Source organism: Mesoplodon mirus (genome assembly GCF_964341445.2).
Source record: "Mesoplodon mirus genome assembly, chromosome: 14".
Taxonomy (NCBI): Eukaryota; Metazoa; Chordata; class Mammalia; order Artiodactyla; family Ziphiidae; genus Mesoplodon; species Mesoplodon mirus.
This window is the reverse complement of record NC_138990.1, coordinates 46230521-46257671: the sequence shown is the minus strand read 5'-3', so window position 1 is coordinate 46257671 and position 27151 is coordinate 46230521. Positions and strand designations below refer to the sequence as shown.

Genomic DNA, 27151 nt, shown 5'->3' with positions numbered 1-27151 from the left:
TTCAGTCATATCATCAATTTTATTGATACATCATTATAATGTGTTACAAATAAATTCTATGAAGACGAAATTAAAAAAACAAAAAGATTGATTTGGAGGATGAAGAAGGTGGAGCTACATTCAGTGGGAACCACTGTCCCCTCACATACTGAGCCCTCAAACCTGTCATCAGTGCCCGCTCCTCTTGGGGAGAGAAGGACTTCTCGTCTCCCGTGGAATAGAGGTCTCAGTCCCACCCTGGACTGTCGCAGTGCCAAACCTCTAACACCAAAGCAGGGCACAGTCCTCTCAGATTGCTGAGAAGAAATCTTGAAAATGGTTCTCAATGCCCACATCAAATGAGGAATCTCATGATCAAAGAGCAGCCTGTCACAAGAAGACATGATACCAGTTTGATGCCGTGACCCACCCTCCATAAAGGTCAAGGAGAGTTTTACGTCATTTCCCAGCAGTTTGTCAAACCTGGTTTGGTCCAAACAGGGATGGACCAAACCTTGTATGGGAACTCTGCCGCGCCAGGGGTTTGCATTCCTGCTTTTGATTGCCACAGGGCTGGCAGGCTTCCTTCCCTCTGGCTCCCACTCTCAGGAAGCCATCCACAGCTGCTGGTCACTTGTCACACCCTATCCGGGAGGTGGCAGCATTTCAATGGTAAAGCAACAGATCCCCAGGCTGTGGCTAACGACTTCAAAGTTTGATAGGAATTGTGTCATTATTTCCCAAAGAGTTAACTCCATCCAGCTACAGTGAAGTAGTAATGGGTAAAGGCTTGTAATGGGTTATAAGGAAATAATGGGACTTCATACTTCCTATGCTAGATTGGGACAATTCCAGGGAAAACATTTATAGCAGGCACTCAACAAAAATTTACTGCATATACCAGGCACTATGCAAAATCCTTAGAAATGTCCTAAAGCAGACAAAGAGATTTGTTTTAAAGTTACACTCACACCCCTGACCTTTCTTTCCAGAATGTTGTTCACTGTACCACTTACTTTACTTTTTCCCCAAATAAATGAGGACCCATAGCCAAGAAAAACTGTTCCCAATACCAAAGATATGGAGACCAGTTGTCCAAGACTGGGGTCTGCCTGCAAAATTCGTGCCTGCCACCTGGTCTTCAAAATCACCTGAATCTTAGGCTCGTCTGGTAGAAGACTGAAACTGTTCTCTAGCCCTCTCTTGAGATCCAGACCTCTACATTCAACTGCTTTCTGGACACCTTTACTTAGATGTCTTAAAGGGTCATCAAGTTCAACTTGTCCAAATGGAATTCACGATCTCCACCTCCACCTGGTCCTCCTCCAGTGTCCCCTCATCTCAGCAAATGACGCCATCTGCCATTCAGATGTATAAGCCAGTGATGTAGGAATTACCCTCCAGCCTCCTTCCCCCTTCACTGCCAGACAATCCATCACTCAGTCTCAGCCATTCTACTTGTTAGAATATTGCAGGGGCCCCTTTCTATCTTTATATCTCGATCTCCACTTAGTTCAAGCTGCCAGCATCTTTCACCTGGATCTCTGCAGCAGACTTCTGACAGGTCTTCCTGCAACCTCTTGCCCTCTTCCATCCTTCCTCCAACCTGTAGCTTAAGTGTTCTTTTAAAGACCCAAATCTGACCATTTCACTATCACTAACATCCCAGTGGCTTCCCGTTGCTCTTTAAATACAGAGGCAGATATGATACAGAATTCCTGGGGAGGCCAGGAGAGACCAGGGACACCCTGCTTACAGATAACCTGTTGCGTTCTTGCTGTAACAATATTTTTTGTAATGACTAATAACCTTGCTTTCGTTTCTGTGAAAAGGAGACTAGATCACTTTGATTTCTGGTAACCAAAAAACTGCAACCCATACAGTTCAGGAGGGGGTAATTAGCCTTCTGAATAGAAACTTTTCAAATATCCTAAAGACACTGTAACGAACATCTTGAGTCAGGTGAGACCCCAAAGATGAATTTGCCTAGAGCTGAGTGGGCCAAACCTGGCCTGCCACCTGTTTTTGTTTTTAAAATATTTATTTATTTATTTGACTGTGCTGGGTCTTAGTTGTGGCGTGCCGGATCTTTAGTTGTGGCATGTGGGATCTAGCTCCCTGACCAGGGATGGAACCCGGGCCCCCTGCATTGAGAGCAAGGAGTCTTAGCCACTGGACCACCAGGGAAGTCCTGCCACCTGTTTTTATAAGTAAATATTTATTGGAACACAGTCACACTCATTCATTTGTATACTGCCTATGCCATTTGCACTCCAATGGCAGAGCTGAGTGGTTGCGACAGATTATATGGCTTGCAAAGCCTCAAATACCTGGCCATTAATAAAACTGCTTTGCTGACTCTGCTCTAGAGGTTCTCCATTATGGGCCGCACATTAAAATCACCTGGAGTGCTTTTAAAAGGGATCAACTCAGAGATTCTGATTAAACTGATCTGACATGGGATCCTAGTATTAGAATCAAAAACTTCAAAAATTTCCCTAAGTAATTCTAATATGCAGCTACAGTGGAGAATCACTGACATAATCCAGTCTCCTCTCACACGTAAGTTGGCCCAGATGTCAGGATATGTCTCCTTCTTGTAATGAATCATCAACGACTAATATCTACAAATCCCTGTAAAGCACATCCATCTACATGGTCTCATTTGATCCTAGAACAAATCCGAGGTCCAAAGAGCAAAAAGCGTTACTGTCCCTGCTTCACACATGACAGAAATCAGGCTCAGGGAAAAGTCATGTCCCCAAAGTCTCCTATTTAGTAAAGAGAAGCTAACACTCACGTGCAGGTCTTTTGAAACAAGTCCACTGACCACTGATATTAATTGTACAAGTTACATATTTGTATTTTATTTTGGCCAATGGAGTCCTACTTGCTTTCATGCTCTCAAGGCATAGGACCATAGCTACCCTTCCCAGAACATTTAGATATCTGCCTTCCTAAAGGAGACGATGCTCTGTGTAGTCTCTAGAATTCCTCAAGGTCACTGTGAGGGTAGAGTGAGGAGAGGATTGTATGCACGCAGGTATGTGCGTGTACGTCCAATCCCCATCCATCCCCACCTCAATTCAACCAGAGCAGGCATATTTTTTACCTGTTCAAGTATTAGGGTTCCACATACAATTCTGTTTGAATCAGGAGTTTCCCCTTTGAAGACCACTGATCTGGCTTAGACCTTAGTCTGCAGTTTCGATCAAGGTGGCACAGACACTCTGCCCCCGGATTCCTGTCACTTCTTACATCATTGACAAGTTCTTCCCTGTTGGTCTAAATGAAGTCCAAAATAATAGTTTCTCATAACGCCAATATTGGTATTGTTTTTTGAGAAATCAGACTTATTTTTAGTAGAACAGACATCTGTTAGGGTAACTGAAGTTTCTTGTTACTGCTTCCTGCCCACCTCATGCATCCCATATAATCCATATTGGAAAAGCATCATCCTCATCCACTCCCTCTCACTGGGCCACAGCCGTTCTCCTGCCTGCTCACTATGTCTGCCTCCAGCATAATCCACTGGTTTTCCACCTTGCTTCCACTCTTAGGCTTTCCTTTCCTGTGGAAGTGAGGCACCGATGATGGGAAGTGGGGGGCGGGGTGGGAATAAGACATATTCTTGCATTTCTTCATGTTTCCAGAGAGGAAGGAACTTTTATTCCCCTCTCTACAGAGGTGAGAAACCCTACAGTGGGCAGAACACATCCAGCTTTTAATTTTGTGACCTTATTTGCACCTTTCCACAAGAGGAGGAGTGACTAACCTAATTGGTCAGAGTCCAGGATATTCCAAGGGCTGAGTTTTTATCAGCATCAGTGCCTGAGTGCACGAGGCGTGCTGTGGTCCTGAACTGTGTCCTCATAAGTCAGGGTCTGTTCTCAAACCTGGCAGGAGGATTATAGAGAGAGGGAGTAGGAAGCCCCCACTGTGTAGATATATTTTTAGTTCCAAGAATGACAGAGACACTCAGGGTTACATCCTGGCATGACCTCATATTTCAACACTTATTTGAGGAGGCAATTACCAGTGAATCCTAAAGCCTAACTGCCAGAAGCACCCTATTGCTCAGTAAAAGCATAGTCCCTAAAGCTTAAGACAGACACTGTAGCCTTAAATAAACATGAGACATCTTCACCTTCTTATTTAACAGAGTCATGTCTCTCACTTTACTAATTCTCAAAATATACGGTTCCTTTTTACATACATACACAAACACTTTTAAACATAAATACCAAATTCAAGAGAATCAGATGGGTAGATAAATTTAGGAAGCCAAGAGCACAGAAGAAAAGGCCAGTCACCAGATTTTACAAATGATCATCTGAACTCCTTCTCTGGACATTCAACTTGATATATTATCCTAAATATCCCATGTCACATGGTCCACAAGGTCTTCCTTTAGGATTCGGAAGCAATCAATAGCCATACTTATCATTAAGATGGGTCCTGCCATCTCCACTTTGGCCTAGATCAGAGTAAAAAGCAGACAAAAAGCAAGCATTTTAGTGCCTGAATTTCTATTAATTATTAGTATATTAGAAACCCAATCCATAGAAAAAGCAACCTGTGATAAGCATATGGGAAAACAAGCAACTCATATATTGCCTTAAGGGTGTAGTAGGAACATAAACTAGTATAATCCCTATAGAATGCAATTTCAGGTCTCTTAAAAATGTTTGTAGCCTCTGATCCAACATGTTGATGTTTAAGAATTTTTTCCTACAAGTACACCTTTACACTTGCAAAATTACACATATTAGAGGTTACTTATTGCAGACTTGTTTGTAATGGCAAAAGACTGGAAACACAGCAAATATTCATTGAGGAAACTGGTTAAATAAATAAAGGTATATCCATACTATAAAAAAGAACTATGCGGGCTTCCCTGGTGGCGCAGTGGTTGAAAGTCCGCCTGCCGATGCAGGGGACACGGGTTCGTGCCCCAGTCCGGGAAGATCCCACATGCCGCGGAGCGGCTGGGCCCGTGAGCCATGGCCACTGAGCCTGCGCGTCCGGAGCCTGTGCTCCGCAACGGGAGAGGCCACAACAGTGAGAGGCCCACGTACCGCAACTATGCTACCATTACAAAAAAAAAAGAGAAAGAAATCTATAAGTAGCTATGGAAGGATGTCCATATATTATTAAGTGCAAAACAGTAAGGTACAGAATATGCTTCCATTTGTGTAAAAAAAGTGATGAAATATTATGTATTTTATTGCTTACGTAGGTATTTTACATTATATATATAAGAAGTCATAAGAAACTGATATTTGGTTGTCTTTAGGAAAAAACTGAGTAGCTAAAGCACAGCTAGAAGATTTTTTTTCCCACTTTAGAGAAAATTTAAAATACATGCAAAAGTAAAGAGAAAAATATAATGAACCTCCGTGTACCCAGCACCCAGTGTTAACCATGATCGACATGTGGCAAACCCTGCTTTATCTCTTGCCCCTCCTCTATCTTCCCTCATCCTCCACCACTGGACTATTTTAAGGGAAATCCCAGGTATCATTCCATCTGTGAACACTTCTGTACATATTCCTGGAAGACAAGGACTTTTTCTAAAAAACGTAACTCAGTATCACTCACACTTTAAAAAAATTAACAATAATTTCCTAGTATCATCACATATCTAGCTAGTGTTCAAAATTATCTGACTGGCTTATAACTTTTTTAAATAAGTGTTTGTTTGAATAAAGATCCAAACAGAATACACAAATTATATTTGGTTGATATGTCTTTTAGATCCTTTAATCTACCCAGAAGGGAGACTTTTCCACTACATACTCTTGTAATGTTCTTATACTGAACCTTAAATATATATCACCTATTCAGAAACCTAAATAAATAAATATTAGAGGAAAAGAAAAATAAAAACCATCTACCTTCAGGTGGGACCCACACACAGTAATCTGGATCATCTTCTGGATAGTTGGAGGAAAGTGTCAGTGGAAGCTGCAAAAACAGATAGGTTATTTTATTCAAAAGAATTTTAACTCTAAGAATTGTTGTCCCTATCCCCGTGGGCAAACAAAAATTAAGAGAGAAGAGCTTCCACTAATGATCTTGACATAAGTAACCAAAAATGGGGGAGCATTCTCTCTCTGAATCTTGATTTTTTTCCCCAAAGCCTCAACAAGCTGATTTTCAGCCAGTGAGAGTGATGTTTTTTCTAAAAGAGGCAGTCAAGACAGGTGTGACTCTAAATGATATAACCTCCACAGAGGAAAATTTGACATTTGCCTTTTGATTCAGGTGCAGAAAAGTTAACAAAGCAAGCCTGACTGCTATCCTTTGAAAGGCCTGTTTGAAAGGCTTGTTGGTGGCCATCTGGGAAGTTGGATTTCAAGAGGGTTCCCACTACCGCACTACTGACAAAGAGTGGCCCACTGGGCCAAAACTGTTCGTAAAAACAACGTGGTTTATGCTGAACACCTGCTTTCCTTCTAGGACAATGGAATTGGGGTAGATGCCAGACAGGGGATACCTATGTGATCAGTACCCAATATAAATCCTGGGTACTAAGTCTCTAATGAGCTTTCCTGGTTTCACAAGTTGTCACTCTTTGTGAGAGGAATTAAGCACATCCTATGTGACTTCACTGGAAAAGGACCCTTGGAAACTTGTACCTGGTTCCCCGGACTTCACTCCATGTTCCTTTTCCCTTTGCTGGTTTTGCTTACTATTCTTGTGATGTAATAAATCACAACTGTAAGTTCCACCACATGCTGAGTCCTGTGAGGCTGCTTGTGAATTACCTAGCCTAAGGGTGGTCTTAGGGACCTCCCGACACCAATTCCATTTCTGGGAACTTACAGTATCCATACAAATTATATACACATAAGGTTATTCATTATAGCACTGTTATAATAAAAGACTAGAAAGAACCCAAGTGTCCATCGATAGAGCACACCCACACAGTGGGAAGCTCCCAGTGCACTGATATACAATGATTTCCACCACAGGTTAAAAAAAAAAAAAAATCACAGTGTAGCATGCAGTATATTACATTCTACCTTTTGTGTAATAAAAGGAGGAAAATAATACATTATTCAAATGTCTTTGTGCATATTAGGATATGGAAAGATTCACAAATAAAAGAGGTATGTGAGCAATTATAAAGAACAGAGTAGAGACAAGAATAGAGAATCCAAAAAATAAAAATTCAAAAATAAAAGAGCCCAGATTTCTAGAAGAGTGGGTAGAAGGCAGCTGGGAATTCTGCTAAGATAATCCCTGGATTCGCTCTTCTGGACATGGCCCATGGCAAAGGGGGTCATTTTTACTTCCAGAGAAATGAAGATTATGACTGAAGCACTTACTTTGCCTAGACCAGAAGCTTTCTTTTTCTTCAATTCATCTCTGCTTTTCTCATATTCATTCTTTGATGCTAATTTATGAAAAAGAAAAAAAAAGAGGCAATAGCTATTTCAGAAAAATAAAATGGAAAAGAAAAATTCCTCCCTAAAGAGATTATTATTGAAGAAAACATCACAATCTAATTCTTAAAAATTCCTCCTACTACTGTAAAGACTAGAGAGAGAGAACTGTCCCTTCGTTAACAACCTTAGTTTTCAAATCCTAAGCTTAAATTTAATCACACCTTTCGAAAAGGTAAAGGAAAATGGGGCTGACTTTACTATTTTATAATTTAATCATTACAGTTAAAAGCAGTAGAAAACTGGAAAAAAAAACAGTCCTTTTAATAGCCCAAGCTTTCAACCAATTTATTTTAATAATGTTGGAATCACCCCCATGATAGGCATGTATTCAACTCTGGGAGATGTAAAATTGTAGAGAGTTTTGCATGGCCAGAGGGAAACATGAAGGCATTAGGTGCTTTGGGGGTCGGGGGTGGGGGGGAACCCAGGAGACAGAGGAGGAAAAGAAAGGCCAACAGGATGGCACCAAACATGAACCTCTCATATATTCCAACTCTGTCCATAGCCCTGGCAGCAGCATCTACCCAGTGTCTGCGCCCCTCGGGTCAGCTGCCACCCCCTCCTCTCTGACACCAGTTGGCTGCCTGTGTGTGGAGCAGCAGTGGAGTCGCTGTGCTACTTGCCTGAGGGTTCCTCACACAATGCAGCTGTCTCACTAATCTCTTGAGAACCTTTATTCTGTTCCACTTGGCCGAGTTGAGACATGTTTTCTATAAAATGCAGAACCAAAGCATATCGTATTACTTAATTCGTGGTGGGGAACCAAGAAAACAAATCAAAAGCAAGAAAAGCTAAGTACCTACATAATCATCCAGTTTTACTATCATTAGCTTCAACTAACCTTAATTAGGTTTTCAATAAATGTGTCTCCAGAGGTCTAACAGAGAACCACCAATTTTCCACTTCAAAAACTGGCCAACTCTGAGGTAAAACTTTTTAGCAATACTTACCAAACCCTTAAAAATGTACATATTCCTCGGCCTAGAAATTCTACTTCAAGGAACATATTCGAAGAAAATAATCAGAGATGAGCACCAAGATTTATTATATACAAGTATGTTAATAATAGCAAAAATTAACAAATAACTTACATGTATAATAATGTGGAGTTAAGTAAATTATGGCACATTCATGTGATGGACCACTTTGCCCCTTATTAAAACCACATTTCAAAAGACTATTTTAAGGCATAGAAAAAAATAGGTTATAAAATAGCATGTACAATACAATCCCAATGTTATTTTATAAATAAATAAATAAATGCCTGGAGTAATCCCTAATCAGCTGCAGATTTACTAATTAATGTATCTTATAAACCAGATATTTAAATCTGCTATTTTTAGACACACATATTTACTTCGGTCCCTTAAACAAAACAATACAGTACTTACTGCTCGCCTCCCCACTGACCTGTTTATGTAACACCCTTACAATGGGTGGATCAAAGATTAGACTCTGCAAAAAGGATGTGTACTACCTTTTTTGAAAGGCCAAGCATTGTGTCAATAACAAAGGAAAATGCAAAAACAAAAGATTTACTTCTCACAGATGAGAAAACAATAACTTTTCTGTGTCTAAAACAGCTGAAGGTGACTCAGGAGAAGGTCTACATACCAGGCCTGGTGTTTTTACATGGACTTGCCTGGTTTGTTTTGTAAGTCCATATGCACACATTCCCACACACGTTTAATGCCAGTGTTTTTTGCTTTTCCTCATGCTCCCTATTTTCTGTGCAGCCTTAATCTTGCTAAGCAGTTTGGCCAACCTGCAGGAAAATAACCCCTGCAGCTGACAAGGGCTAAGAGGATACTAAAAAGATAAATAATAATCTCTGGGCGTGGGAGATTCCCCTTTTCTTCTTTGGACTTTTATGTATGATCCAAAGTTTCCAAAATGAACATATATGCCTTTTATAATCAGAAGAAAACATATTTAAAAACTAATCAATTCCCTCTTTTATATTTTTCATCAGCCCTTTGTTGAGGTGGGTGAATACGACATGTCAGGTTCTCTGCTAGGTACCATGGGCAGAAGGATGAATAAGGCAGGATGCTTCCTGAGAAGTACATCCAGTGGGTGCAATTATGTTGAGCCTCTGTTTCGGGGATGGGGGACAAATGAATAAGGGGAGGCTTACCCCGAGACCACCTAATCAGGTCCCATCATCCGCCCTGTCCCACTGCCCTCCAACCAGAGTGGCAGCAGCTCAGGACTGTTCCCCAGCTCCTGTGGTTTCAGATTCCACAGCTTTCGACGTTCCATAATTCTGGAATACACTGGAAATACTTGCCCTTATTTTACAATGAGGATAGATAATGACTGGCCATCAAAGAAAGACCAGGAAAGTATGTTTCCACAGAGTCAGCTGTATCACACATCACAAAGTGTCACAAAGCCAAAATGCACAGGCAAGAAACTGGCTTTGCTTTTTCAAACCTATCCATGATAAATGCATATGCCCACTGAATAGCACAGGAAGGAGAAAGAAGACATTACCATGATTTTTTGTTTCTTTAGAACATGTGAAATCTGTGGGAGGACCTGTTTCCTGCACTGCTCCTTCTGGCTCTATCTCCTGCTGTACCCTACTGCTCCCCGCCTCCATTTTCTTCTTTTCATGCTCCTCCTTTTCTTTCTCCTCTTGCTCTTCCTCCTCCTCCTCCTCCTCCTCCTCCTCCTCCTCTTCTACTTCAGGCTCATCCTTCATTCTCATTAGAGTTGGAGGGAGTTCTGGACGCTTGGGGGGTAACTTCTATGAGGGAAAAAAACCCATGAACAAGCAGTTCTACAATATGACAGAGACACATCTTTTCAAGGGGGTTAAGCTAAATGAGCAGAACGTCTAACTTCTCTAGGCAGATCAACCCTGCCGAAGTTTGTTGGAAGGAGGACTTTCACGTGAAATATTATCCATCTACGAATCCTTAACATGTATGTTTGCTAATTTCTAGGGTCAAAAGAACATGAAGTATGAAACACTTGAAACATCTTGTAGGGAACAAAATCATTTATTCCAGGTACGATTTACTGAGTACCAGCTGTAGGAATTCTGTCCTGTTAACCCCTCATGATGTTAAATTCATTACAAATCTTAATTCATTACAAAATCTCCTAGGGAGGAAATCAGACACACATTTCTAAAAAATAAATCATTTGTGCAGCTTTTTCATTTTAGATTTAACACAATTTCAAGGAAACAAGATATGTAAATCAGTAAAACAGATCCTGAAGAAAAAGAAATTTCTTGAATAAGGTCAAATATTCTAATCAAGACCTTTCAATAAAATTAATTATTAGAGGGCTTCCCTGGTGGCACAGTGGTTGAAAATCTGCCTGCTAATGCAGGGGACACGGGTTCGAGCCCTGGTCTGGGAGGATCCCACATGCCGTGGAGCAACTAGGCCCGTGAGCCACAACTACTGAGCCTGCGTGTCTGGAGCCTGTGCTCCGCAACAAGAGAGGCCGCGATAGTGAGAGGCCTGTGCACCGTGATGAAGAGTGGCCCCCGCTTGCCACAACTAGAGAAAGCCCTCGTGCAGAAATGAAGACCCAATACAGCAAAAATAAATAAATTAATTAATAAACTCCTACCGCCAACATCTTAAAAAAAAAAGTAATTATTAGAAAAAGTTGATCACAGCTTAAAAGAATAGGAAGAAGGTACCAAAGTATATGTTACATATATCATTTTTTAAATATAGGATTTAGCTCAGTAATCCTAAGGACAGCTTTTCAGTAAAGAGTTTTTCTACTAACTAAAATACCCTCTCCCCACCTCACAGAAAAGCCTCCATCACAGGTAAACCACATGGTACTCACTCAGGACACATGGTTGGGACTTCAGACCTCTACCAACAGAGGACAGTTTACCCTAATAGAAGGTGTTATGGACTGAACTGTGTCCCCCCAAAATTCATGTTGAAGTCCTAACCGCCAGTACCTCAGAATGTTACTTATTTAGAGATAAGGTCTTTAAAGAGTTAAGTTAAAATAAGGCTGTTAGGGTGGGGCCCTAGTCCAATATGACTGGTGTGCTTATAAGAAGAAGGAAAGCCGCCAGAGTTGCAAGTGCACAGAGGGATGACCATGTTAAGAGGTCATCAAGGCAACAAGAGGGCAGCCATCTGCAAGCCAAGGAAATAGCCCTCAGAGGAAACTAACCCTGCTGGCATGTAAATCATGGACTCCTAGCCTCCAGAACTGTGAGAGAATAGATTTCTTTTGTTTAAGCCACCTAGTGTGTGGTATTATGGCAGCCCTAGCACATTAATACATAAGGTTATGCTCTTTGGGGTGATGAAAACCTTTTAAAAACTGAATCTATAAATAAGGATGTACAAAGAGCAAAAACATATATCAGTGAAGTATTAGAGGATAGTAGAAAGATCACAACTCAAGAGATATAAGACCTGGATTTGATTGCATCTAGTTACTTAATGATGGTGTGATCTTGAATTTAACCTCTCCTGACCCTGCTCCTCAACTGTGGGCGGTAATAATTCCCACACATCATAAGGTGTTGGAAGGATTAAACAAAGTAAGAAAAACCATATGGCAGAACCAGGTGTAGAGATTATGTTACTACCAAGTGTTAGCTGACTCTGAATATTACAACATCTAACCACCAGTAAAAAAGCAAAAAAACCCAAACAAACCCAGAAACCACAGGAGACCCTTTCTTAAACGCAACATTGATCACAAATTAATAAACTGGTATTCTAATTCACAAATCGGTTACATGCAAATTGATTCACATGAGTCGATTCACCAATTCTTGATAAGCCTAGGCTGAAGAGAAAAATCCAAGAACCATGTCCTGGGAAAGATGTGATCATACCAAGCCCACAGCCCCTTTTTACATGACTGTGGGATGAGTCATCTGAGTTTTGAAAAGAAAAGATATAAATTAGCTCAGGATAACTCAAGAGCTAAAAGTTTAACACCTTGACCCACAACTTACCCCTATTGTTCCAGTTTTTAATTTGAACTTGCTTCCTCCTTTCATGGCACCAAAGAGAGGCAGTGTAAGCTTTTTAGCTTTGTTTTCTCCATCTGTAGCCTGACTTTCAGTTCTAGGAAGAAAGAATAATTATCTATTCCAGTGAGGCCAAGGTTTTATCTAAAAATACCATGGTAAACAAACTTCTGGTACCACAAAACTTTCCACAAAGTGAACATTTATGCCTACACGAATAAGAAAGAGGTATTCAGGCCAGCAAAGTTTGAATGGACAACACTGCTGATTGTCACTGACACAGAGGTATCAAGGGCAAGATAAGGATACTACCTTAGTCTAGCAATTTACAACATGCTACATGACTTCACATTCATAAAATGATGCCTACAGTACACAGGTCACTGGCAAAGGAGAATACACAGGCATGCCCCATACCCACTAAATGGCAGGAGATGGATCCGTGATGTAAAGCCCTATTTGCCATCAACCTCTGAAGAGGACTCAGTGCTTTACTTACTTACCTGGAGGCCACACTTATCATAACCACACACAACAGCTCTGAGCACAGAAGTTAAAAAAAAAAAACGTATGTGTAAAGGGTACGGGAGGCAGGATATCCTGTGTAGTGAGTAACAACAAAGACTTAATGAGAGACCCCACAACTGGCGAGCTTGTCAATGTTCTCAGTGGCTGAATATAGTTATAAAAGCTAAGCACATGACGGTAAAGCTGAGGAAGAGCAAAGAGAAGAGACTGTAGAAATTAGAAGAGAGCAGGGGAAAAAAGAACAAAGCAAAAGCAAAACAAAAGGGATGGCAGTTGAGTTGACAAGACACTCAGAGAGTAGTCAGAGGTGACAATGACAAGATAGCATGAGGAGAAAGAGGGGAGAAAGCCCTATGCTTTCTTCACATTGACTACAGGACAATCCTGCCTTCTGGAATATAAGGACAGCACTGGCCCTCCTGGCTCACAGGGGCCCATACAAGAAACTGACTACGCTGCTCAACCCTAAAGCTCCATTTCCACTCCTGCCTTCTTTTACCTAAGTCTTACCCCCTCGGTGGTGCTCTTGAGCCTAGCCTCACCCTGGTTCTGTACCAGAGACAGACCCACTGCCTTGCTGAGGCCATCAGAGGAAATCCTGCCTGCCTGGCCTTAAAGACACTCTGTCAAACATCCCTCACATCCCTTCCCCACAAGCATCAGGAAGCATGGAAAGGCAAAGGCAAGAGCAACACAGATATTTTTCAGCTCCATTAAATAGCTTGGCTGGCCTGGAGGACATGCAAAGACTCCCAAAGGAGAAGAAACAGTAGAAGATGGGATCACAATCAAGAGTTGCTTGTGGGTGGAGCAGAGGTGGACTTAGGTAGGAAGCTTAGAAGTTCAACCCTCAAGTGAGAAGAGGAGGGAGAAGATACACAGCATCTGAAGGCCAGTATCCAAAGTAAGAAAGGGAGCAGGAACAAGGCAGACACACAGACAGCAGGAGGGGAGGCTCTGGAGGAAGCTGATGTATGTCTTCTAGCTCAGAACACCTCTCAGGGCTGACTTAGCAAATTAAAGGATTACAGAGTTGGAATTAAAATTCACTGTTAATTTGTCTAACCTGGGCTATGGCTCCCGAGTTTTTACCTTTTCTCCACAAAAACGATGTCACAAATTGTTGCCAAGTATATCAATGATAGTAAAAATTACGACAATGATAATACATATGCCAGCACTTTATTAAGCGCTATTCAGTTAATCTTTGCAACATCATTATTCTAATTTACAGATGAGGAAAGTGAAGATCAAAGAAGTTACATAACTTGCCTTAAAATTCCCAAAGACTAATTGACAGAGCTGAGAATGAAACCCAGGAAGTGTAACTCTAGTGCTAATCTCCCTCCTCTCTGTCAGTAAGGTAACTCGAACATCATTTGCGGCAAATAGCCTTCTGTAGGCTGACCTATGCATCACTGTATTAAATATCCAAACTACATATAAATCTTTGAACAAACCTGCTAGTAATTTGGGGATACATCTTCTGTGCAGATGATCAAGAGCTCCAGAAACGGCTGGCCATTACATTTTTGTAAACAGAGGTGCCTCTCAATTGATAGATACTCATGTATGCAACGCCCCCAGCATCAAGTTACAGGTTTTGTACACAGGGGTGAGGGGCTGAATAGATGCTTACTGACAACCTAAAGCAGCACTGTCCAGCAGAACTTTCTGGAATGATGGAAATGTTCCCTGTCTGCGCTGTCCAATACAGTAGCCACTAGCCACATGTGGCTATTGAGCACTTGAAATGTGGCTAACGTGACTGGAGAACTGAACTTTTAATTTTGTTTAATTTTAATGTCACATGTGACTCTCAGGTGCTGTCCTGAACAGCACGGACCTCAAGAAAACAAGATACCTTCTATATTTAACTACCTTCATAAGTGAGTGAATGTACCTAGGTAGTACCAGTTTTTGAGATGCCCATCTGGATTGTGTTTATTGAGGATTGCTTACTTCTACAACCACCTACTCAACATTTTCAAAATTTGTTGACACCACATAGAAGACAATTTTAAAATATTGTCAAGTTGAAAGACTGGACCTCTCTCTTTCTCACTCACACACTCACACACACACACACACACACGCACACTCACTCATAAATACTAGCCACATCTGGGAAAAATTATTCTTAAAATCTTGTTTACAAATTACTCAAAAATCTTCTGGATGTCTGCAAATGGATTTGGATTAATCTCTTCCAATAATTTCCCCAAAATCAAAGTTAACAATAAGATCAACTTCAGGGGATTATGCTTTTTCCCCCTTTTAAGGAAGAGATTCCACTTTAAAAAAGTATTTAAATATAGTGAAGAGTTATCAACTGGTTCTTAAGAATGACAGATATAGGCATTAAAATGACTATCTGTACTCACATCTTTTCATCTGTGGTTTTAAAATCATAGATAAAAACGGTATTAATTGTACTATTTGTATTTCTCTTATTATGAGTGAGGTTGAGTTTATATAGTTAAGAGTTATTTGTATTTCGTTTTCAGTGGCCTTTCAGTTGACATCCTTTGCCCATTTGTCTCTGGTGAATAGGTCTTTATATATTAGGGAAATTAACCTTTTGAGCATGTTGCTCTTTAAAGAAGTTTACTCTGCACTAAAAGTATTAAGTAAAAATTTAGAGCCCTCCAATGAAACAGGAATCAATACCGTTTTCCTTAAAAATCCTGTAGTGCTCTAAATTTCACAAATAAACTGGGTTTTTAGTTACTCCATGAAACCACTGCCTTCTGTGCTTTAAAGAGTTCCTTATAGTCTATTTCTATTTCTAGTCCATAGTGATTACCTAAAAAAATAAAGATATAATTCAAAATGTTATCTTTGTGAACATGCTTATTTAAAATTCCAAGTATAACTAAGACTTACTTTTTTAGTTCTGGAATCTCTGCTGGCTTTACAATTTTTATCAACCCTTTAAGTCTCTGCTGTTCTTTTCTCAGTTCAAAAGTTCTCAGGTGAAGTTTCTTCCGGGACACACCATCTAATGCATTCCCTGATTTCATTTCTGACATGAATGCATCTAAAGAGTCCTGAGATGGTGACTCTGATAGAGCTGTCCAAGAAAGGGATAATACATGTTTAGAAAGACGGCACCAAATATTTTATAATTCAGCCCAAGTTTCCATAGAAAAGTCACTAACTTAAAGCTGGACAGAAGACATTACTGATATTAGGAATAAGGAAACTGGTTATACCTGGGAGATCTTAGAAAGTCACTTTGCCTCAATGGGCTTCATTCCCCTCACCTATTAAATAATTTATAATGTTCTTTCTAGTTCTAAAATGCTATGCTGCTCCTTAGAAAGGCTCCATATCCTGTAAATCTTACTAATCAATGTAGCCTTAGTACCTAGCAAAGTGCACTACACACAGTAGGTGCTCAATAAATATTTGTTTAATGAGTCATTACCTTACCTGTGCCGGAGGCTTTCAGTCTCTCAGAAATTTCAGAGAGTTCCTTTTCAGCATCATTTAACTTTGCAACCTGTAACACCCAAATTAACAGGGTTAGCAAATGTTTTTCTTCTTTCAAAATGTGGTAGCTTTCCTTTTCTTCCTCCTCTTATTTTAATTATTGTGACAAGTTTTTTGTTTTTTTTTTTAATATATTTTTTAAATTAATTAATTAATTTATTTATGGCTGTGTTGGGTCTTCGTTTCTGCGCAAGGGCTTCCTCTAGTTGTGGCAAGCGGGGGCCACTCTTCATCGCAGTGCGCACGTGGGCCTCTCACTATCGCGGCCTCTCTTGTTGCGCAGCACAGGCTCCAGACGCGCAGGCTCAGTAATTGTGGCTCACGGGCCCAGTTGCTCCGCGGCATGTGGGATCTTCCCAGACCAGGGCTCGAACCCGTGTCCCCTGCATTGGCAGGCAGACTCTCAACCACTGCGCCACCAGGGAAACCCTGTGACAAGTTTTAAGAGGATTAATTCAGAAGTCCATTTAAATCTGCTCCTCATGGAGTTAACATTTTTCATTTGTTTATTTAAATCTAATTGAATAAATATCTGAATTAAAGAATCAAGAATTAAACAGAAGGAATGTACAGAACACAGACCTTATTTTACTCAAAAGAAAGAACTCAAGGGACTTCCCTGGTGGTCCAATGGTTAAGAATCGATCTTGCAATGCAGGGGACGCCAGTTCGACCCCTGGTAGGGTAACTAAGATCCCACATGCCTCGGGGCAACTGAGCCCGCAAGCCACAACTAGAGAGCCCACATGCCACAACTAAGACCCAACGCAGCCAAAAAATAAATAAATAAATATTTTAAAAAAAGAAAGAACTCAAGGCATTTGTTTTCATTGATGAATCAAAACAATAGATGTTAGATAATGTTTTAAGCTCTGAATACTACTTAATATAGTGAAAATACAGGTCATCTTATGATAATTTCATGAAGGATACACTGTTTAAAACTACAGGCAGGGCTTCCCTGGTGGCGCAGTGGTTGAGAGTCCGCCTGCCTATCCAGGGGACACGGGTTCGTGCCCTGGTCCGGGAAGATCCCATGTGCCGTGGAGCGGCTGGGCCCGCGCATCCAGAGCCTGTGCTCCACAACGGGAGAGGCCACAACGGTGAGAGGCCCGCGTACCACAAAAACAAACAAACAAACAAAAAAAACTACAGGCATAGCTCATTTTATGGAGCTTTACTTTACTTGCACCTTGCAGATATTGCATTTTTACAAATTGGAGATTTGTGACAACCCTGCATTGACAGAATGATGGTTAACATTTTTTAGCAACAAAGTATATTTAAAGTATACATTGTCTTTTTAGAGATAGTGCTATTGCACACTTAATAGACTATAGCATACCTTTTATATGCACTGGGAAACCAAAAAGTTCGTGTGACTCACTTTATTACAATTTTCATTTTATTGCAGTGGTCTGGAATTGAACCCGCAGTATCTCTGAGGTGTGCCTGTATTACCAAACTACACTCCTCAAAATTTCTTTCACGATTCTTGGCTGCCGAAAGCCTAGAGTCAATTTCACCTCAGAATGTCCCAACTTGGAACTTCTTCCTTTCTTTTTTGGGGGGTAAGATCATATCCAAAGAATGCTCGTTAATGGATCACTACCCACCTAGAGATAGATATAGTCTCTAGCAACAAGCCAAACTTTTTTCCAGCTTGGATAAGACTAGTTGTTTGTTACCATCAAATTTACAGATCATAAAAATTATACTTCAGTACTAGATTTCAATGCTACTGCTTTAAAAATTATAATTATAAAAAAATTTAAATAATACATTATTTTATTTAAAAAATTAAACTACCACAGCTATTTCTATAAATAAAACTTGCCAACGATTCAAAGGTCTCTGGCTTCTCATCAATCTTCCCAGCCTTCTTCATTCGGTTCAGACGCTTCTTTTCAACCAGGCCAGTCCGATCAAGAAACGTGTCATCATCACTATCATAAAAGTCTTCATCTTCCCAGTTCTTGGCTTTCCTTTTCCGAGATACTAGAGGTAGATAAAATAAATGATAATGAATCAGGTTAAAAAAAAGAAAAAGAAAGAAGGCAAGTAGACAAGCAGCTTAAAATATCACCATCAGTTATTAAAAGAGAGGATTCAACAAGCTGCCAAACTACATATAAAAACAAAGGGCTAAACCTTGAAGACATTATTACAAGTGAAATGAGCCAGACACAAAAGGACACATATTGCATGATTCCACTTACATGAGGTACCTAAAATAGTCAAATTCAGAGAGACAGAAAGTAGAACACTGGTTACCAGGGGCTGGGGGGAGGAAGAATAGGAAGTTACTGTTTAATAGGTACAAGGCTTCAGAATGGGATGACAAAAAAGTTCTGAGATGGAAAGTAGTGATGGTTGCACAACATGAACATATTTAATGCCACTGAACTATATACTTAAAAATGCTTAGGAACTTCCCTGGCGGTCCAGTGGTTAAGATTCCATGCTTCCACTGCAGGGGGCATGGGTTCGCTCCCTGGTTAGGGAACTTAGACCCTACACGCCGCGTGGTGTGGCCAAAAAATACATTTAAAAAAAAATTTTTTTTAATGCTTAGAATGGTAAATGTTATGTATATTTTACCACAATAAAAAAAAAAGTTAAAAAAAAGTTAAAACAAAGGGCTAATTTATTTAATGAGCAAAAGCCCTCAAAAATCAATTAGCAAAAAAGGAAAAAGATAAATGAGGAAAGGGCCAATAATCCAAAAGAAAATTTTAAAAATAATAAAAACAATTCACAAAAAATGAAATACAAACGCCCAACCAACATTTGAAAAGATGTTAAACTTTTTTTAATAATTAAAGAACACAAAATAGAATAATGAGATACCACTTCTTACCTATTAGACTAGAAAAAACATAAAAAGATTAATAATGCCTAATTTGGTAAGGATATGGGGAAATGGACTCTCAAACAGTTGGCTGGAATGCATATTTACACCATCTTTCTGATGGTCACTCTTACAACAGCTGTCAACATTAAAGACGCAATTAATCCAGCAATTCTACTTAAATTTATCCTATACACATCAATGAAACATTGTAACCATGAAAATCTAGAAAGCCCATCAACAGGGGACTATGGTAGCTATTACTTTTTTGTCTACCCTATGTCATCTTACTCCCCTTGTTCTGGTAAAAGTACCCCCTTTCCTCTAGAAAATTCCTCCCCCATTCCATCTGGATTAGGGGTAGTCATGTGACCAAAGCCAGATCAATAAGAATCTTTCCCTCATAGTTACACTTAGATACAGGGAAAAAGAGGCTCTCTTTCCAATGAGGTTAATAAAGAGAGAAGATATAAATCCAGGGCTGTAAGCATCCCTCTTTTCCGCGTGGGTTAAGAATCTGTCTGCAAAATAAAACCATGCATTCATGAGACAGACTCACTCACAGATACACATATATAAGTTGTATGTGTCCTGGTGATACTGAGTTCTGGTTTTGTAGCACTAAGTTCTGCTTCCAGAACTTGACGTCCTGGTTCATGCAGTTCTTCCTTCAGTCCTGTGAGGTACTCTTCCCAGCTTCTGCAGCCAATAACCTCTCCCCCTAAGCTAGTTTGAATTAGGTTTCTGTTATGTGCAACCAAAACAGTCCTTATTAATATAAACCTGATAATTTCCAGGTTAAGATGGTACACTGAACACACGTATCTAATTTTGTTCTCTCCCCATACCCCACTAAAACTGCAGCAAAGAGATCTTTTTTTAAAGACACTAATCTACAAAGACAGGGAGAATAGTAGTGGGGACAGCAACACCAAATTTTTGTAAATTAAAAAGCAGACAGATATGTGGAAACTAACTTAGCAGAAATAAAAAATAAAAAATGGATCCTAAACCAACAATGGGGAAAGCTGAGAACCAAACTGATTATACTACAGAATCTTCAAAAGGATCTGGAACTGGGGCTGGATAGTAGTGCTAAAATATAGAGGACTGAGTAAAAGCTGATTGAGAAACAGATTCTTCTCCCTGGCTACTCACCTCCTTCCCACCCCCAGGAAAAACACAGAGTTTAAGACAGAAAGTCTTTGAACTATGGGTTGACTAGTACAATTGAGGGCATGGGTACTACATTCAAAACACAGTACTCTCCTGAAAACAGCTGAATGCTGAGAACACGCTCAGCCATCTCCACCATGCAGCGCTAGGAATGCTGGCAGCCAGTCCTCTCCCTTCATGCAGGAGACTGGAAGAGTACTCTCTGGGGAATCTTGCCAGCAGAAGAAGGAAAATATAAGGATACTTACGAGGAGAGTTCCCCAGCAAAAGGCCCACCCACATCATTGCATAGTGTTCCTCAAACTTAACAAGCCCCACCTATATATTCCAAGCTGCCAACCACATTTTTTGTCCCTATATAAGTATCTACAACCAAGAAATACATGACATCTGAGAAAAACCTCTACCATGCATGATAGATACCAAATAAACAAAAAGAAAAAACAACCTGGAGAAAACAGATTAGCAGAGAGATGAGACATTAATAATCCATGAACAACAACAGGATATTCTGTTTTAAAAATGAATATTCAAAGAACAAAAATGAGCTTTGGAAATTAAAATCTTGATAGCAAAATGAAGACAGAAAGATAAAGCTGCAGAAATATCCCAGAAAGAACAAAAAATACAAATAGAAAAGAGATGGGAAAAAAAGATAAGAAACTTAGATGATCGGTCTAAGAGGTTCAATATCTAAAATAACAAAATTCCAGAGAAAAGAGAAAACAGAGGGATGAAATGATGGAATGGCACAATTCCAGAAATGTTCCTAAACTGATTTCCAGATCAAATGGACCCAACAAGTACCCAAGGGAAATGGATGAAAATATACCCGCAGAAAGGTACATCATAGTTAAGTTTCAGAGCCTTGAGAACAAAGGGAAACATACAAACTTCTAGTGAGAGGGGAAAAAAAGATGACATACTAGAGATCAGGAATCTGAATAGTTTAGGACTTTGATAGCAACACTGGATGTCAGGTAAGAGCAATGCCCTCAAAGTTGTGAAGGAAAATTACTTCCAATATAGAATTCTATTCCCAGCCAAACTATTAACCAAAAGTAAAGCTAGAACAATTATATTTTCAGAGTGGAGAGTTTAATAAAGTTGACTTGCTATATATCCTTTCTTAGGAATCCACTAGAGGATGTCTACCAAATCAACAGTAGACCAAGAAAAATGGAAGATGTGAACTCCACTGAAGGTTATATCTGTGCCCCCTATTGTTGTACCAGCTTTCTATCCTGCCAAAACTACAGAAAGATGTGCTCCACTAAAACAAGGGAGTAAACCAAGAAATATGAGAATCACAAAACAGAAAATCCATCCCTGGAGAATGAGAAAGGAAATCTCAAGGAAGACAGCAAATGAAGTCCCAAATGACTGTTCTGCAGCAGGCCTAGAGAGTGGTCATCCTTAGAAGAATGAGAAGAGTCCTCTTCAGGAGAAATGTCTCCAAAAGAGTCAGAACTGATAAATTACTTAATGTGATTGACCATATGGAAAAACATACTGAAAGGCTACTGAAAGGTGTGGGAAGAATGAGTAAGAGGTACCAAAAAAATCAAACACATGAAACACATACACAATTATTAACTTTAGAAAAACAAACAAACAAAAAACTGCTCAGTTGTGACTAATATTTGCATAAACGTAACCATGTAAATATCAAATACTAATTTAAGTCAATAGATAATGTTTAAATGAATCAAAATATAATAGCATATTCATGTTTTTTAGAAATATGATTTTTTTTAACATTTATTCTTTTTTTATTGAAGTATAGTTGATTTATAATACTGCATTAGTTTCAGGTGTACAGCACAGTGATTCCATTTTTGTTTTGTTTTGTTTTTTTGCAGGTTATGTTCCATTACACGTTATTATAAGATACTGGATTAGAAATATGGATATTTTTAAAGGCCAGAAGAAATAACTGAAAGAGTTAAAAGCCTTCTAGGGATGAAGATTGGGGAGGGGCAGGACAAAGAACAGGTATATTTAGTTATAAGCCTTTGGTAGTTTTAAATTATATGTAAGTTACTTTGCAATAAAATTAATTTTAAAATAAATAAAAAATAATTATATACCCCAATAGATTTTTTAAAAATAAGGTAAATTTAATGCAATGACATGGGTAATGTCCATGATACATTCTTATGTTAAAATGTCACAAAAGAATACTATAAGTAACATAAATGCATTTGTGTATGCGTAGTTTTTTTTGTTAAAGGATCTACTTCTGAACACACATCTATAGAAAATGTCTGGGAGAATACAAATAAACAACGGTTACTTTTGGATATGGAGATAGGGAATTTTTTCTTTTCACTTCATAGAATTCTGTACGATTTACATTTTCCCCCTAAAAAGAAGTTTTGCAACCCTATGTTAAATTTCCCTTCCTTCTTTCCTTTTGTTTTTTTTTTAAAAGAAAAGTGTTCTCACGTACTCACCTGCCTCCTGACGCAGCAATCCCAAAGTATCAAGGATTCGACAAGCTTCCAGTGAGCACTGGATCATTGCCTCTTTTTTCTTTCCTGAGTGAATAGCCTCAGCCACTAGCTGTTTTCCAGTTGAATCATCCACAGGTAATCTGCATTGGTTTGGGGGGAATTATAGCACAGCACTAAGCTCCAATTCTCATGAAAAAAATTAATATTTTATGATAATAGTCATATTTTTTGAGATGGCTTTTTAATCTCTCAGTTCATTTTGTTCTATCTTGCCAAGGTTGGACTTCAAATCTTTTCCTTCCACCTTTTACTCATCCCACCCTAACCCCAATGTGTTACTAAACTATCAAGGTCCAAATTCAGGAATAGGCTAAAATTAAGATTAAAGTTGCTCTTTGGGTTGTTGTCTGTAACCATAAATTAAACCTGAAATTGACCACTTCCCATAAATGGATGTGAATGAGAAAAGAACATACCTCACCCTGCAAAGCCAAGTGCTATGACCCTGTTCATCAAACTCATATTCTAATTCTTCTCCTGTGGGAGGAAGAAAGACAAAACAATTTTAATAGCATCTGAAAGTTACTAGTTGATATAAAGGGAAAAGACAACAAAGGTTAAGTAAGAATATAAAGTTCTCATACCACATTGAATACTAAATTTCAAAGCATTTCACTTCCTATTCCTAGGAATTATTATCTGATAATAAAATTAAAATGAGCTTGAGGCAGAGAAAAGCCCAAACTCAAATCAAAACAACTCTCCATACACAGGTTTGTCCCCTATATAGGAGCTTTCACACTTATAAGTTGTAGACTTAGTGTTAATTTATCATGGTTGCCTAGTTTTTAGAAGCATAAATATTAAGTGCAGAATGCAAGCAGTTCATATATATATTTACACTCATACACACGTGCACACATACACATAGATGTTCTCTCAAAGCATTTCTACTGAATCTATTCTCTGTGGAAACATTCTTTAAATCATACGAAGTGAAAATCCATGTTAAGAATTACTGGGGCTTCCCTGGTGGCGCAGTGGTTGAAAGTTCGCCTGCCGATGCAGGGGACACGGGTTCGTGCCCCGGTCCGGGAGGATCCCACATGCCGCGGAGCGGCTGGGCCCGTGAGCCATGGCCGCTGGGCCTGCGCGTCCGGAGCCTGTGCTCCGCAACGGGAGAGGCCACAACAGTGAAGCAACTGACCACACAGGCAAGAACTGAACGAGGAGGAGAGCAGATAAATTACAGCATTTCTAAGTACCTGAAGATCTGGAAAACCACCCTGTTGTGGATACATTATACTGGCAGTGTCAGAATCTGTTTACATACCTTCTCGGTCAAAAAAACCTTGGAGAGCCTTTTTTGGATCCTTTATATAAAAGGCCTCTCTTTCCTGCTGAAACTCTAAGACAATGGGGTTCTCTTCAGCCTCATCCTCTACAGCATCTTCTCCTACAGGATATGGGAAAGAAAGAAAAGACAATCAGACATAAGAGACTATCTGAATGACACCCATTATCCCTTCAGGCTGAATAAAGATACAGTTATCAGTGATGAAAAGAAAGGTGGGGGTGGGGGTGGGGGGACAACCACAAGACCATCAGTATGAATATCTTCAGGTTTTCTAAATTGTGTGACAAGTTAAAACTTTTCATGGCACCTTATTTTTGTTCTCCATCACTATATGTATTGATATTTTAAAAGCAAAATTACCTACCACATTCTCTATGTAAAAAAAAAAAAAAAATGAAGTTCCTCAGCCCAGCATTCTCACTCTCTCACACCCAGGTCTAATACTTTGTCTTCAGTATAATTTCCCAATACTTATCATATCCACCAACAGACTGGTCTACTTAGTACTCCATTACAATCATCAATCCCTGCCCCAAATACCACCCCAATGCTCAGCTTCTTAAGGGCTTCTTTTCCTTTCCTCCAAGTCCCAGCTCAAAACCCTTCTGTTTATAAACTTATAAACTGTCCCAAAGATCTGTTAGTGCTGCCCAACAGAAATATAATGAAAGCCATATATGCAATTTACATTTTCTAGTAGCCACATCAAAAAAGAGAAACAGGTGAAATTATTATCAAGGAATCTACATAAAAATATTATGAATATTTTACATTCTTTTTTTACACTAAGTCTAAAACCCAGTGTGTATTTTACATTTACAGCACATGTCAATTTGGACTAGCCACACTGTAAGTTCCCAACGTGGCTGATGACTACCATATTGGATAGTGCAGGTCTAGGTCCTCAGTGACTGCTCCCTTCTCTGAACCCTTACCCTAGCATACTAATGGTTTCTAGCTTTTGTTTGGCACTTACCACAAGTAATTTCATAAGATTTATCTGTCTTCCCAACAACATAGTATGGCCATCTTCTAGCTTTTCAAAATCCTAGCTCCTGAATACCCATCCTCTAAAATGTCTGGTGTTATAGAAAATTCAATTTATTCCTCTGATTAGATATTTTCACATTTCAGGGTATTTACACAAAGTATGAAAAATTCAAGAGAACTCCTATACTGAATAACATTCTGTTTTATTTGATTGAATGTAGTTTCACCCCCTTTAGCAATAATCAGTACTTAATTAAATTTTAATGGTTAAAAATAATAAACTATACGCTGAGGAACTTTTGAACAAAGGAGTGCACTGTAAAACACATGAAAAGAAATCAATAGTGCCCATAATTCAATTTTTTGGCATCAGAAAAGTTAATAAATCTGAGTTTGGGTAACCTAATGTGCAAACTGTATTTGTCCTATCTATCTCAAAGAGTCATGAAAGCTGTATGATAAAAAGAAAAACAAAAAACCCCAAACAAAAAAACACCAAAAAACATTTAAGCGTACTAGTAGAAATGAATTTAAAATATTAACCTCTGGCAGCAATTTTGATTCCTTACCCATTCCCCAGGTGCAGCCCATTTCATCATCTTGACTACTAGTATTTCTCTTTCTTTCAGCTGTATCCGTTTCCTCTTCTTCATCTGAGTCTTCTCCCAGCATCTTCTTCTCCAACATCATTTGTTGCTGCTTGCGCAATTCCTTCAATTGCGTTACTGTCAACTCAGATTCTGCCTCTCGGTCTTCCTCTGGTCCCTGATAGATGAAACAAAAGAATTTTTTACAGTTGATTGTTAAAGTCACTTCCAGAAATATGGCAATGTATACAGAGGTCTGGAGATGAGGGGCCAGATTCCTCCACTTTTGTAATCGCTAAGACAATCTCCTTCCTTAGTGAAAACGAGCTCAGGAACGCAGCCGGGTGCACTCCAGAGACTGCAATTCTAGGTTTTTCTACTTACCTGAAAAACAAAGAGCCGGGTGCTCCCTCCAAAGCGAAGAACATGCCCGACGTGGACCCGACAATAGGTGCGGGGCGGGATGCGGGTTTTGTTAAGAAAAGTGCCGTGGGTGCTTCCCAAATCGAAGAGGTAGAAGCCAGGCCCGTGGCCGTCGCATTCTGCCTCGGGACCGGACACCCTGTGCTGCAGCACAGCGTGGTAGCGAGACACCGAAGGATGCTCCAGGCACACGTCGCAGCTAGCGAGCCTCCCGAAAAGACAGCAACTCATCCCTTTCAAACTCCGGGTGCCAAGGATGGTGCCGCCCTTCAGTGTCTCTAGGCTGTAGGGGGCCGTGGCGGGGCCGCCCCACGGAGGCTCTCGGTAAGGGGGAGCCCGGGCCGGGCCGCCAGGGGAAGGAGCAGCTGTGGGGGGCCGTGGCTGCTCCTCCGCTGGACCTCTAGTCTCCCCGCTGTCCAGCAGGGCTGGCGGGACTTCAGGCTCCGCGGAATGGGAGTCCGGCAGCGCCGTGGGCCTTTCCTTCTTTACCGCCTCAGGGTTTGAAGGATTGGTGGCCGGGGCTTTGCCCCGCACCGCCGGGGGCAAGGGCAGGCCTGGCTTCTTGAAGTCGCCATTGAGTTCCTGCGAGGCCAGCGGCTCTGACTGAGAGGGACTAGCAGCCATCATCAAGCGCGTGCAACCTCGAAACCTGTTCCTGGGAAACCTCACCCCCTCGGTCTCTACATTCCTCTCCACGCCTCCCTCTCCCCAGCCCCCAGCGGCTTCTCTGGCAGCGACGGTTGAGTTGCTCCTTCACGACCTAGAGCGTTGTGAAGAAGTGAGTATCCTGGGAAGTTATAAGAAGAGGAAAGCAAAAAGGCGGTCAAGGTACTGTCGGAATGGGGACATCTTTAGAGGTTGCAACTGGGTTACAACGACT

At 40.1% G+C, this 27151-nt stretch overlaps 1 protein-coding gene across 1 annotated transcript; it reads right to left on the bottom strand.

Moving 5' to 3' along the window:
• On the bottom strand, positions 1–27111 carry SLC4A1AP (solute carrier family 4 member 1 adaptor protein). Its single transcript, XM_082642504.1, has 14 exons — positions 26233–27111; positions 25831–26026; positions 24248–24370; positions 23391–23451; positions 22915–23054; positions 18269–18429; positions 16372–16441; positions 15823–16009; positions 12394–12505; positions 9930–10185; positions 8057–8143; positions 7314–7381; positions 5877–5946; positions 1–4456 (listed from the first exon to the last, which is right to left on the bottom strand). The coding sequence occupies exons 1-14, from the start codon at positions 26896–26898 to the stop codon at positions 4407–4409; spliced, it is 2247 nt and encodes a 748-aa protein (XP_082498630.1). The 5' UTR covers positions 26899–27111; the 3' UTR covers positions 1–4406.
• Positions 27112–27151: the final 40 nt, after the last annotated feature.

Excerpts from the sequence above, each read along its gene's own strand:
- SLC4A1AP (XM_082642504.1), bottom strand. The coding sequence starts at position 26,898 with ATGATGGCTGCTAGTCCCTCTCAGTCAGAGCCGCTGGCCTCGCAGGAA. Across the intron at positions 23,055-23,390 it reads ACTTGGCTTTGCAGGGTGAG|ATTACCTGTGGATGATTCAA; the intron begins GTATGTTCTTTT and ends AAACCAATGCAG. Across the intron at positions 16,442-18,268 it reads CAGAGACCTTTGAATCGTTG|GTTGCAAAGTTAAATGATGC; the intron begins GCAAGTTTTATT and ends TGGGTGTTACAG.